This window comes from Tupaia chinensis, unplaced genomic scaffold (genome assembly GCF_000334495.1).
Source record: "Tupaia chinensis unplaced genomic scaffold, TupChi_1.0 Scaffold000596_1, whole genome shotgun sequence".
In the NCBI taxonomy this organism is placed as follows: domain Eukaryota; kingdom Metazoa; phylum Chordata; class Mammalia; order Scandentia; family Tupaiidae; genus Tupaia; species Tupaia belangeri.
In genome coordinates, this window is record NW_006160112.1 from 6,727 (window position 1) to 21,100 (window position 14,374).

At 35.2% G+C, this 14,374-nt stretch overlaps 1 protein-coding gene across 1 annotated transcript in view; it reads right to left on the reverse strand.

Annotated features, from left to right (window-relative positions):
- Positions 1–822: 822 nt before the first annotated feature.
- The window catches only part of LOC102501323 (vomeronasal type-2 receptor 116), a gene marked incomplete at its 3' end in the record, with an annotated part of 46,976 nt that continues 33,424 nt past the window's right edge, over positions 823–14,374 (reverse strand). Inside the window, 5 exon segments of the mRNA XM_006158405.2 lie at positions 823–878; positions 3,114–3,983; positions 7,539–7,662; positions 8,536–8,763; positions 11,360–12,178. Of these exon segments, the coding sequence (XP_006158467.2) occupies positions 823–878; positions 3,114–3,983; positions 7,539–7,662; positions 8,536–8,763; positions 11,360–12,178 (2,097 nt within the window).

The following is a 14,374-nucleotide window of genomic DNA, read 5'->3' on the forward strand; positions in this document are numbered from 1 at the left end:
GTTTTTTTCATAGATGGCTTTTATTATGCTGAGAAATGATCCTTCTATGTCTATTTTACTGAAAGTCTTAATCATGAAGGAATGTATTTTGTCAAATGAACTTTACACTTCTATTGAAATGATCATATGATATTAACTTTCTTTCTGTTAATATGGTGTATTATGTTAATGGTTTTGTAGATGTTGAATCACTCTTGTATCCCTGGGTCAAAGCCTAACTGGTCATAATAAATAACATTTATTTATGCGCCATTGAATACAGTCAACAAGTGTCTTGGTGAGAATATTTGTATATATATTCATCAGATATAGGTCTGTTGTTTTCCTTTTTGTCATATCCTTATTCGCTTAGGAAATGAGGGTGATGGAGGTTTTATAGAATCAATTTGGAAGGATTACTTCATTTTAGATCTCTAGAAATATTTTGAGTAGAATGGGGATTACCTCTTCTTTAAAAGTTGTGTAGAATTCAGCAGTGAAGTCATTGGAACCTGGACTTTTTTTTGTTGGGAGATTACTTATTACTGATTTAATCTCATTGCTTGTTGCAAGTCTATTCATGCTTTCTCTGTCCTCCTGAGTCAATATTGGTAGACAATATGTGTCCAGAAATTTGTCCACCTCACTCACGTTTATTTTTTATTTTTATTTTTTGGCATATAGTTGCTCATAGTATCCTCTAATGAAGTTTTGTATTTCTACTGTGTCTGTTGTAATGTTGCCTGATTTATTGTGAATTTGATGTATTTGCTTCCTTTCTCTCTTCTTCTTAATTATTCTAGTTAATGGTGTGTCAATCTTGTTTATCTTTTCAAAGAACCAGCTTTTGCATTCATTTATTTTCTGTGTAGTTCATTTATATTCTATTTCACTTATTACTGCTTGAATTTTTATTATTTATTTTCTCCTGGCATATTTTGGATTTTTTGTTGTTCTTTTTCCAATTCCCTGAGGCATGATATTAGGTTGTTCTATGTCCACCTTTCCATCTTTTTCTTATGTGCATCAATTGTTATGAACTTTCCTCTTATGACTGCTTTTACAATCTCATAGATTATGGAAACTTGTGTACTCATTATCATTTGTTTCCATGAATCTTGATTTTAGTCAATCTCTTCAGTAGACATGAAGTAATTCAGAAGTAGGTTATTTAGTTTCCATGTATTTGTGGATTTTTGTGGATTTTTCCTGTGATTAATATAAATTTTAATTTCATATCAGTCAGAAAAGATGCCAGATACAATCTCTATGTCCTTGAATCTGTAACAGCTGGTTTTGTGCCCTCTCATATGGTCAAGCTTTGAGAAAGTACCATACATGGCTGAGAAAAATGTATATTGTGTGATGAATAAAAAATAATTTAAACCAAGAATACTATACCTGGCAAGATTATCTGTCGTATGGGAAAAAAGGATAAAAAGCATTCTCAGATAAACAAAATCTGAAATAATTTATCAACTCCAGACCAGCTCTTCAAGAAGTTCTGGAGGGAGTGCTTTATCAGGAAAACTAAAAAGTCAGACGGACTGTTATAAGAGAACAAAATACAACTAAGAAAATGACTCACTTAATGACAGGAACAGGTCCAGAAATATCAATAATAACACTGAATGTTAATGGAATAAATTCTAAAATTAAGAGACACAGACTGGTCAAATGGCCAAATGGATAAACAAACAAACAAACAAACAAACAGAATCCCTCTATCTGTTGCCTCCAAGAAATGTGCTTTATGGATAAAGACATATATTGAGTAGGAGTAAATGGCTGGAAAAAGATACTCCATGCAAATGGGAATCAAAAAAGAGCTGGAGTTATGATATTGATTTCAGGCAAAATAGGCTTCAAGACAAAGACTATAAGAAAAGACAAAGAAGGGCATTATATAATAGTAAACAGGTTAATTCAGCAAGAAGACATAATGCTTATAAATATCTATGCACTCAACTCAGAAGGACCTAAAAATGTGAAGGAAAGACTGCTAGAGCAATTGGGGATCTCAACACCCCATTATGTCCTTTAGACAGATTGTCTGTACAAAACATAGAGATACAGGACCTAAATGATACTATAAATCAAATGGACTTGATAGATATCTATAGAACTTTCTACCCTAAGACCACAAAATATATATTTTTCTATCCTGGCATGAAACCTTTTCTACGAATGACCGTATCATAGGACACAAATCAATCCTTTACATATTCAAAGGCATAGAAAATATATCCAGCATCTTCTCTGAGCATGATGGAATTAAACTCAATATTAATTTTAAGAAACACTCTCAAAAATACACAACACATGGAAACTGAACAATCTACTTCTGAATGACTTCTTAGCTACTGAAGAAATTAAGTCTCAGATAAAAAAATATGAAAACTAATGACAATGAGTACACAATTTTCATAGTCTATGGGACATGGCAAGAGGAGTCATAAAAGGGAAATTTATAACTATTAGTGTACTGACTATCTACATTCTATGATAGAGATTGAAATATTGGAGGGCATAAAAGCAGAGAAAATAGTGACGCTGAAGACAGTGTGGAACAGAGAAGAATATGGAGAAGCATAGTAAGAGAATAAATAAAGAGGCATGACATCAGTAGGATACAGAAATGTTTTATTATCTGTTTATGATAACACACATAGTATTCTCAACTAGACTGGCCTGAGAAGTATTTCATGTTGGGTAAAGTATGTTTACAAGCAAAATTATAAATAGTGATTGAATGTTTAAAAAAATTAGAATAATAAAAATAATCTAGAAAAAATTGATGGAAAGCTATTTGATGATGATGATGTGGATATTAATGTCTTTGTCTTGACTGATATGCATGGTATTCCATCTGGAAAAATGACATTTAATACACTGTAAAGTTATATATGATTCAATGTAATATAAACAAGATTATGATAATAATAAAAAGCAAACAATAAAAGAAAGTGAATATTAAAAGGTAAATAATTTTCAACTCCTTAGTAACATTAGAATGTAGAACCAAGGTGCTTTTTTTGACTCAAAATTCTAAAAATATGATACAGACTTATGTGATAAAATCTTAGAAGGCATATTTCCTTTAGAACCTCTTGTGCTTTTTAAAGTTTTCAAGCAGTTTTTATCAGGTCTTATCAGAATAATGTAACACTTAGGGACAAAGATGCAGCATAGGAGCCCTGCGCTGGAGGCCAGTATGGAGAAAACCTCCACAGCTACCATAAACTTCCCCTTGGTGCTGTGGTAGACAGGGAGGAAGGTGACCCAAACACTGCAGAACACCAGCATGCTGAATGTGAGGAATTTGGCTTCATTGAATGTATCAGGCAGGTTCCTGGCCAGGAAAGCCACAGTGAAACTTCCTACAGCCAAAAAGCCCAAGTATCCCAAGACACAGTAGAAGGCAGTGAATGAGCCCTTGTTACACATTATGATAATATGTCTGGGCTCAGAGAGTGAGTCTATGTCAATGAAAGGGGGAGAAGTTCCCAGCCAGATCCCACAGATTATCACTTGAATCAGGAAGCAGATGGGAATGACAAAGTTAGAAGCCCCTGATAGTAGCAGCCACCTCATTATTCTTCCAGACTTCATGACCTTGAATGCCAGAACCACGGTAATGGTTTTGGCCAGAACAGTGGAAACAGCCACAGTGAACACAAGTCCAAATGTGACTTGTTGAAGGATGCAGGTGACTGTGTTAGGATGGCCAATGAAGAGCAAGGAGCAGAGGAAGCACAAGAGGAGGGAAATGAGTAGGTTGAAGCTGAGAGTCCAGTTATTGGCCTTGACTATGGGAGTGTCTCTGTGTTTTATGAAGATCCCCAAAACCACAGCTGTGACCCCAAAAAAGCATACCACAGTACAGGCCATGGATATCCCCAAAGCATCCTTGAAATTCAGGTACGTCACAAGCTTGGGGAGGCATTGAGTTCTCTCAGCATTTGGATACTCTTGAGCTGGACACTGGACACACTGCTCTGCATCTGATGAAAAAGCCAAGACCCACATTCCACATGAACAAATTTTTTGTCTTTGTCATGTTGAAAGAAATGATCATCTTTAAGTCAATTTGAGTACAAACAGCTCTGATATAATGCCAAAATACACCAAATTAAGAATCTACATTAATGACTCCAGAATTTTTTCATCTTCAGGTAACCCAAGCCCATTTAAACTGGATTTCAGCATATAAGGATCTTTGTTGACTCATTTTGTGGCTCAACAATGTTAATAACAAGGATGTGCATTTATTCCAGATCTGTTTTATACTTTTTAAAAAATTTTCTTCATGATAAGCCTTCATATTTTCCTGTTATGTTATGTATGTACGTATGTACATATTTATATTGTTCTTTTATTATTTTATTTTTTATAATAAGCCTTTTATTACCATAGGTTTTTTATCAATATGAGAGAAAATAATTTTCTTACTGTTATTTAGGGAAAAAGTAAACTTTACCTTGCTTTTCTGAAATATTTTAATTTTTATCCCTATCCTAATTTCTACTGACTTTATTTTTACTTATGACATATCACCTAATAACACAAGACTTTTATGATTGCACTTTTTAATTTTTCTGTCATGATTCTGGTTTATTTTCCCATGTAAATATGGAAAGAAATTTCATCAAATTTGAAGCTTTTTTTTTTTTTTTAAAGAGAGAAAGTGAGAAAGCAAGCCACCAGGTTTGGGACTCAAACCACAGTTGGCCATGTGGCAGTCCAGTGCCTTAACCATGACACCACCTGCTGGCCCCCAATTAGGCCTAATTTCATGAAAGAAAGGGACTGTTTCCTCTCTACATCCCCATGTGCAATGTGCTTGATAAATGTTTGTTAAATAACATAAACTATGCTTCACATTTTTTTGTATCATTACCACACTTCAAATGGTGTTTTGGGTTTCTTTTTTTTGGGGGGGGAAAGATGTTTGCTATAGGGTGCATATGCTCACCAGAAAGACAGAGAGAGAGAGAGGGAGTACAGTGACATAGTAATTACGCCAACTGCTGGTCCCCATTTCTGTTTTTTGAGAAACTAGTATTTTAATTATATAAATGTGGTACGCATTTTTTTTTTTTTTTGGAGAGGTTTTTTCTCTATAGGGCGCGTGCGCTCGCCAGACAGACAGGGAGCAAGAAATAAAGGAGAAAGCGATAAATCACCCTCCAGGAGGGGTGGTCACGCCGCAATCCCTTCTCCTCCATTCTCCTCTCGGGTTCTTGGGCGCGCACGCACATGCCCCCGGCGTGAGTTCTAAGCCACTGGGTTCGGGACGCGAACCACTGTCGACTATGTGGGAGTCCAGCGACATAGCCATTATGCTAACTGCTGGTTCCCTGGTATGCAATTTTTGATGTTTTCATTATTTACACCTGGAAGCATGGTTGGCTAACCACTTTTGTATGTGGTAGGTAACAAATATTTTACCATTGTGTATTACAAGGTCTTTCTCTGCTGAAACTTCTCACCTCTACTGTTAAATAGTAGGAAAATAGTGATACAGCATATGGAAATTAATGTGCATGTCCATGTTTCAATTAAATTTTATTTACAGAAATGTATGGTAGCTTTCCTACTTGTTTCTTTTTTTCATTTATTTTATTTTTTTAGACATTCACAGTTAGTTTACAAAATGGATATTTGAACAGGTGAACATTTCTCCCTAGTCCATTTGATAAAACTAAAAAATATCTTCAACAGATAATACCACATTCATTTGTCCCATTAATGCTTTGCCTCCCCATTTTTCTTCTAAATATCCTTCCTCAGACCCTTCACTTTCACACACATTTTATCTGGTATTTACCTACATCATAGAGTGCAGACACTTGGTATATATTAAGTGGGGGCATACAATGCCTCTCCTTCATAGCCTAACTTGCTTCACTCAGCAGTAAATCTTTCATATTCACCCACTTTCTGTCAAAAGCCAGGGTTTTCTTGCAGGTTTTTTTTTTTTTTTTTGCCTCAATAGTATTCCATAGAGTATATGTGCAACAGTTTTTCGATCCATTCATCTGTTTGTGGACATTTGTACTTCTTTCTTAAGGTTCTAGATTTTTAGGTAATACTGATTGCAGTGGTAGCGTTTCCTCAAAAAGATAAAAAGTGGTAGTCTATCACATTATTTTCTTGAATTATCCATTTCTAATTCTAGAGTGAGCAAATGTTCCTGCCTTCTGTTACAGAGAGAGACTTGAGACACACGACATGGGTAAATTGTATTTTAGATCCAATCCCTCTCTGTTTCTTTTTCTCTTTTTGTTTTACACATTTATTTGGTATTGCATATCTTTCAGGAGATAATATTTTTCTTGTCTTATTATTACCTGAAATGATCTAATCTTACTACTGATTAAAACCAAATGATTTATGGCTTAGTAGGATTCTATATTAAAAAGTACATTTTGTATGCTCTAATTATATACAGTGAATGAATATAAGACAAACAACAGCAACAACAAAATCCCAAATGTTTTATACTGTAATAATCACTGGAATTGCATAATATGTAGAGAAGAATTCAAATTATTGTAATATTTATTTTTTTATATTTTAGAAAAAGGAATCATAATTTAAAAGATATTTCAACAATTAAATTACTATCCAACAATATCACACTTTATTTTAATATATAATTTTTAAATTTATATATTTTATAATAGTTTCTGAGATTCTAATTTGTGAAACTTACTGGAATAATGTGTTTAGTTTTTTAAAGCATGTCTTTTCCTTATACTATAATATTTGAAAGTGTAGAGTTCTGATAGTAGTTAATTTTGTTTATTTAACACATTGCACAGCTTTCTGAGTATGGTTGAAAAGTTTTGAAACATTTTTATAATACTTTTTCTGTACTTGCTTGTATTTATCATCTGGGCATAACTTGTGTTATTTTAATCCATGAAAGCCTTGATGGTTCCACACCCTCAATTTTCTGTGTAGAATTTAGCATTGTCTTCTATGAGTTCTAAGATCTACAGTGTCTTACCAAGCAATGGATTACAAAGAAGGTTGGCCACTGAAATCAGTTTCAGAGTTGAGTCTGATAGGATGAACATATTCAGAAAAGAGCTGATGTATAGTAAAGTAGCAATAGTATTTATAAAGTAATTACATAGAGGGGTCAGCAGGTGGCATAGTATTATGGCACCGGGCACCCACATGACTGATTGCAATTAAAGTCCCAGTCCTGGTGACTTGAGACTCACACCAGGTATGTGTGTATGTGTGCCCAAAACCCCAAGAAGAGAATGGAGAAGGGATTGTGGCATGGCCATCCTCCTAAATGGTGGTTTCTTACTTTCTCTCCATAAATCTCTGTGTCTCTGATAAGCACATGTACCCTATAGCAAAAATCTCTCTCTAAAAAAATTATTTAATAAAAAAAATAAATAACTATATTGAGGCAATGAGTGAGCATGTAAATTGAGAACAGTGGTGCTCAATAGTTCATTTCCAATGTTATTGGTCTCCTTTTCATTGAGCAATTGTTACAAAATAATTTTATCATAGAGTTAATTCATACTTTGTACCTGTTATATTTGAAATGTCTCTCTCAGTACAAGAAACACAAACAAAGCAGCAAACAGGTCTTCCTTCCTGAGGAATTTTTTGGAATCCAGGACCACAGCTATGGCTACACAGAGATTCAGGAGTCTGAGTGGCAAAAAGAATCACTAGTCATAATTATATACAGAATCAGCTATTTTAAAAATATGTCTACATTTCTCTCCATCTCTAAGAAAACACCATTATTTAATAAATTTTGGTCAATAATGAACCACATATAAGTTACTGGTCCCATAAAATAAGAGATTATACAAATTATTTGTGTACCAGGAAATGTTATTTAAGCTTGTGGAAGTTCAATCTATGATGTTTACAGAATGACAAAATTGCCTAAAGATGCATTTGTCACACAAATTTTTATTATTAATTACTGTTTGACTGTGCATACATATTCATCATTGTGGTGATTATATTCATTGATATCCTGCTTCAATAAAAATACAGAAATTAGAAAGAAAATAGCTTATAGGGGGCAACAAGTGGCATGGAAGATAAGGCAACTGGATTCTATGTGTGCAACTGTATTGTCTAATTCTCAAACCAGCAGCTTAAAAAACATGCTTAATGTGTGTGTGTGTGTGTGTGCGTGTGTGTGTGTGCACACACGGCCACATGCGCCCACCCAGAATCCCAAGTGGAGAATAGAGAAGAAATTGTGGCATGACCATCCCCCAAGGGGTGATTTGTCACTTTCAGTCTCTCTCTAGCTCTTGTCATTGAGCACATGTACCCTATAGCGAACTAAAAATAAAAACTTAAAACTTAAGTGCAAAAGTAGTAGCTTATAAATGCAATTATAGTTTAGAATATGTATTAACTAAATCACATAGTATAAAGTCAAGATGGGTTTAATGTTGAAATAAAGTACTCACACAATTATATATCAGAACTCTGTTAAGATAATTTTATATAAAAGTATAAAATATTATATTAATATTTAACATCAAAGTGATTTCATACCTCTTTGAAACTAACTGGCCATTTTATAATCTCTTCATTGACAACTAAGCCTTGATTATGGGGACTCCTGTGGACAAAATCTCCTACTTTAACCAGGAGCCAGCTCTGATTAGGAAATCTCACAAGGTTCTGGATATCATACTGTGCTGTATGATTTGTTTTTTCATCCAGGGGCAAGTTGTACCCAGCATTGTTTGTGAATTGGCTTTTCCTCAGAAATGGATGAAGCTGGATAAGAGGCACAATTTAGAAATTAGGAGTGTGTTTAATGTAGATGCGGAAGATCCAAACCTATCAAATAATCTTTATTTTCCACCTCTCTACCTTAGTTTTTTCTTTTTAGTAGAGGCTTAGTTTAGCTTTGATGGTCACTTTCTTATGACTAATGTGAGATGAACTCTTTTCCTTTATAAAAACAAAGTGGTGGTATCTTATCAAAATAATAATAATAATAGTTCTGAGATGTTGGCCACAGGTGATTGGTGCACCGGCTCTGGTAAAATCCAGAATAATAAAGACAGGTTTGGAATTCTTCAAATTTAATCTTGTTATTTTAAAAAGGGCATAATATAAATGGATGGACCAGTTTCGTTTCTTGACATAAATGTATGCGTTTATGTTCAGCCAAATATTGATATATACATTAACCATAGGCCGTACTTTGTATACAAATCACACCTCAAAAGATTTTAAAAGAGGACAAATGTAGGGACCAGAAGATGGTGTAATGGTTGTATCACTGGACTCCCATGTAGCTGACCATGGTTGGTTCAAGTCCTAGACCTGGTGGCTTAAAACTCATACTGGGCGTATGTGCATGCATGCCCAAAATACTAAGAAGAGAATGGTTGAGAGGGGATTGTGGCACAGCCACTCCCCCTGGTGGTGATTTCTCACTTTCTGCCTTTCTGTCTCTCTCTGGTGAGCCCAAGTGCCTTATAGCAAAAATCTCTCTTAAAAATAAAGAAGACAAATGTATTTTTACGTTAATTAAAAAAAATGATCGAATGTTATTATCATGTGACATTAATAATATAAGATAAACTTAAAATCCTTGAAGTCTAAAGAAGATTTAAAAAGCATTTGGGGATAATATTCTGTTGGTGACAATAATTAACTCATGGTTCATACAAATATTAAGTCTTTTACTTTTTGAAATAGAAGCAACCTAAGTAAGCCATAATCAAACCTAGATGCTCATCTTTATGAAAGACACCTGATTTTCTAAGAGGCAACTTCAGACCATCTTAAAGTTCAAATCTGATGTTATTATTGTTAGAACAAATACAAAGTGGATGGTAAACTGAACTTCCTGGGGTTAATTTTTTTATGTATGGATATTACAATTACTTATTTTAGTCAACAAATAGGACTATTGTACTTGCTTTTTTTATCTTTTTTATAGTAATTTCTTATTTACATTTAATGGTCATACATACTTTTAAAATTTATTTTATTTTATCAAAGCTGGCATGTAATGTGTAATAATCAAATCAGAACTACCACCATATTTGTAATTTCCCCAAAGAGCACCTCATTATGATGTGTACTATTCATTTTGCTTTTCTGGTTTTTATTTTATCATTTTTTTAGAGGTTTTTGCCATAGGGCGCGTGTGCTCGCCAGATAGACAGAGAGAGACAGAGAGACAGAAAGCGAGAAATCATCCCCCGGGGGGGATGGGCATGCCACAATCCCCTCTCCTCCATTCTCCTCTCAGGATCGTGGGCACACACGCACACATGCCTAGCGTGAGTTTTAAGCCACTAGGCCTGGGACTCAAACCGTGGTCAACTACGTGGGAGTCCAGCAACATAGCCATTATGCTAACTGCTGGTCCCTATTTTATCTTTTTGAAATAACTATGTATAAGATAGGCAATGTCTTTTTTTAAACTCAGTTGTAGTATCTCATTTGCATAAAGATATTTTATGCATAGTTATGAATTTATATAATATACTTAGTTTAAAATACAATATTTTTTGTTAATCGGGCCTTCTGAGTTTATATGTATAATAAGAGATTCCATATTTTAAAATTGGACCACAGTTCCTGCTTCCATGATTTTTGTATACATTGTAAGTTTGGTAATGTCTAAAAATCAATTTTTTGAGAGTCTTTTTAGTATATTATGTAGAACCATTTTTGTTTTTTTCATAAGCATTACATGCAGGGATTGGGCTATTGTATCACTATAAATAAAACAACTGGAGTTGGACATGGTTATTATGTCAATATTTATTGACATTGATACATCTATATAAAACACATAAAGATTTGACAACTTAAAAATATTTCTATATATTGCCATGAGTCTTTTCTTAGACATTTTACAATACTTTATTCTACATTAGGAAATATTTTTTCCTGATATAATTACATATATTTTAATTCAATGAGAGAATTTTCTAGATATTGCAGACACTAATCTCGTCTAAAAAACAATTTCAACTCTTGATTTTGCCTAATCCTGTTGATTTTTTAAGAGAGCATTACACTTTGACAAAAACAGAGGGACAGAGAGAGACAAGTAAGTCCTCTCCATAACTTATGGTAACATTACAGTCTGTTCTCTATTTATCCCTTTTGGTGGGAGGGAGATGGAAATTGGGGGCACAAATGTATACATGCATGATGTGCCTTTCAAAACTCTGGGTCCAAAATCATTTGAACAGCTCAGCCATTTGAGATCCAGTCACCTTAACCACAGGATGGACCACTTTTGATACTGAGAAGAATACATGGTCATGATGTTGTATCTTAATAAAATACTTCCAAATGTTATCAGGTGCCAAGTGCATGTCCTGGTGTGGGGGATGTTTACCTGCCACGGAAGAACCATAACCAGGTCTGAATCTTCTGGAGGTCCTATTTCTATTTTCTGCAAAAAAACCTTGTGAAGGACTTGGGCCACCACATACACAGCATGATAGATCAAAATATTGGAGTCAAACACAGTCATCAAGTCCAAATAAGATGGTATAAACTCTAAGGAAGAATTTGGTGGGCAGTCTACAATTGTGAAACATAGTGATCTAGCAAGTGAACAATTTAAAACACCAATCCATAGTTCGCTCAATAAAAGATCTTGTGGGTGTTGGTAAGGGTTGAGTGTCTTTAGAAAATGTCTGAAACCAGGAATCTTTCTCTTCTGGTTTGAAAATAAGAGGCTTCCATGGAAAAAGTATGGCAAATTATCTGTGACAGTTAAAATGTCATCCCAGTGTGATAACTGGAGATTTCTCATGATCCACACCTTTCCCAAAATTAAATAGAATTCATTTGCCCATCCCAGGTTCCAGACACTCCCTACATCTCCATATATTATGTATACATTTGCAGATGAAACTCTGATCCTAGTCAGAAAGTTGAAATCTTTTGATGTCTCAGTACCAGTTGTGGTAGGGAGCTTTTCTGTAAAGGCCACACAGATATTTTTTTTCATCATCTCTGCCTTTAGAGTCTGAAGGAAATGCTCTCCTTGCATATCATCAGATACATAAAGTGCCACCCACATCCAGCCAAACTGCAGCAACAATGAGATGATTCCATGGGCCAGAAAGCTCTCCTTGGAGGCCATCTGATAAACTGATGAAAACAGGTCTTTATCACATAGAGTGGGATCAAAAGGACCATATGTGACCTGAGTAAGAAAAGATACAATCTCTGTGGGGTTTGGGTTTGCTCCCCTTAGACAAGAGGAAATTAATTCTCTACCAGCTCACAGGAAGAAATACTGAATGCAGAGAGGATCTATTGTGGAGATGACCATATTCTCTTATTTTGGGCATTAGAAGACTTTTTTTCAGTCCTGCTGCTAATTAGAAAAGTACATGTGACTAGTCCAGATTAATGGTATCTCTCCCAGAACAAAGAACAAAAGAAGTATAAGTTTGATACACCCTTCATCTTCTAAGGTGGTTACTGAAGGAAACATAAACTTTATAAACATGGTACAACAGAAAAATGGTGATTCTGATACCATATTTTTAGTAAGCACTTTTACTAAACTACAATCATACATAAAGTACATAAATCTTTAGTGTACAACCTGATAAATATTCATAAAGTGAGTGCAGATATGTAACCAGCACCTAGATCATGAAACAGAACATTACTAGCATCACAGAGCTCCTTTACCCTCTTCCAGTCTTTGTTGAGCTAAATAAGCCACTTGAGAAACTATATAAACAATATGGTTCCACTTACATAAAAGTCCAAAACCAGACAAAACAAAATGATGGTGATTAAATTCATAATAGTGCAACCTTTGAGAAGAGAAGTAGTGGCTGAAAGAGGGTGCTGATTTCTAACACCAGCCATAAATGTTGCCTGTTCTGACTTCACCTCAATGGGATCTACTTTTTTATGCCTAATGAAGACTATTGATGGGTGTATGCTAAAGTATTTAATTCTTACTTAACACTAAGTTATTTTTAAAAAAAATTTTGGAGAGTTTTTTTGCTATAGGGTGTGTGTGCTCGCCAGACAAACAGAGAGAGAGACAGAGAGATAGAAAGCCAGAAATCAGCCCCCGGGGGGATGGCCATGCTGCAATCCCTTCTCCTCCATTCTCCTCTCGAGATCTTGGGCACGCATGCACATGCACCCGGCGTGAGTTTTAAGCCACCAAGTCCGGGACATGAATTGCGGTCGACTACATGGGAGTCCAGCGACATAGCCATTACACTAATTGCTGGTCCCAACACTAAGTTATTTTACTGTTTAGTTTTTTTAAGAAAAATTTTTTGGACTTCCCAGATATATAGGATCTGCAAATAGTTTACCTCTTCCTTTCTAATTCTCATGTCTTCATTTTGTTTAACTTTATTGGCTAAAATTTCCAACATGTTAAGCAGCCGAGGAGCTGGGCATGTGTCTTGGTTCTGACTATTGCTGGAAAGTCTCTTATTTTCTAAAAACAAGTATTGGCTTCTGAACAGAGATCCAATGTAAATAAATTACTCATCAGTTTTCTACTTACTGACTACATATAAAACAAATGTTTTTTTCTGAGAAGATGGGGATAATCACATAATTTTTTTCTTTGACTCTCTTAATAGGAATATTAATAGGTTGTCTAATAATAAATTATTCTTGTATTTTTATAATAAGCCAAACATTGTCATGATTTCTTATCTTCTGAAAGTGCTGTTGGATTGCTTGCTGACATAGTTTTCTTTCTTTTTTTTCCTTTGGAGAGGTTTTTGTGGGACACAGACATAGTTTGTTATCTGTTTATAAGGCACATGCGCTCTCCAGAAAGACAGAGAGAGACAGAGAGAAAGCAAGAACTCACCCCCCAGGAGGGATGGGCACACCACAATCCCTTCTCCTCTATTCTCCTCTTGGGATCCTAGGCACACACACACACACGTCCAGCATAAGTTTAAGCCACCGGGTCCGGGACTAGAACCGCGGTCGACTATGTGGGACTCCAGTGACATAGCCATTATGCTAACTACTGGTCCCAGCTTGCTAAAATAGTTAAAACTTTTGCATTGATACTCGAAATTGGTCTATAATTTTCTTTTTGGTACAATCTGTGTCAGGTTTTTAAATCAATGCTGACGGGGCCATGCAGGCAACACAAGCTGGTAAGGATGCTGCCTCCCATTCTAAGGCAAGACCTGGACTGGGAAGAAACTGAGGCAAGGCCCAGTTTATGAGCTCTCCCTTGTGTCCTTGAGCTGGCCAGTATTCAATTTCTCTGCTGTGAGTTTTACTGTTATTATGGTACCCTGTAAGGGTAAAACATCACCCCCAACCATTGCAATAAAGCCAATTAGTGATCTTGTAGGAATGTGGTTCCCTAAGACTGACAGGAGGACCAGGTAGT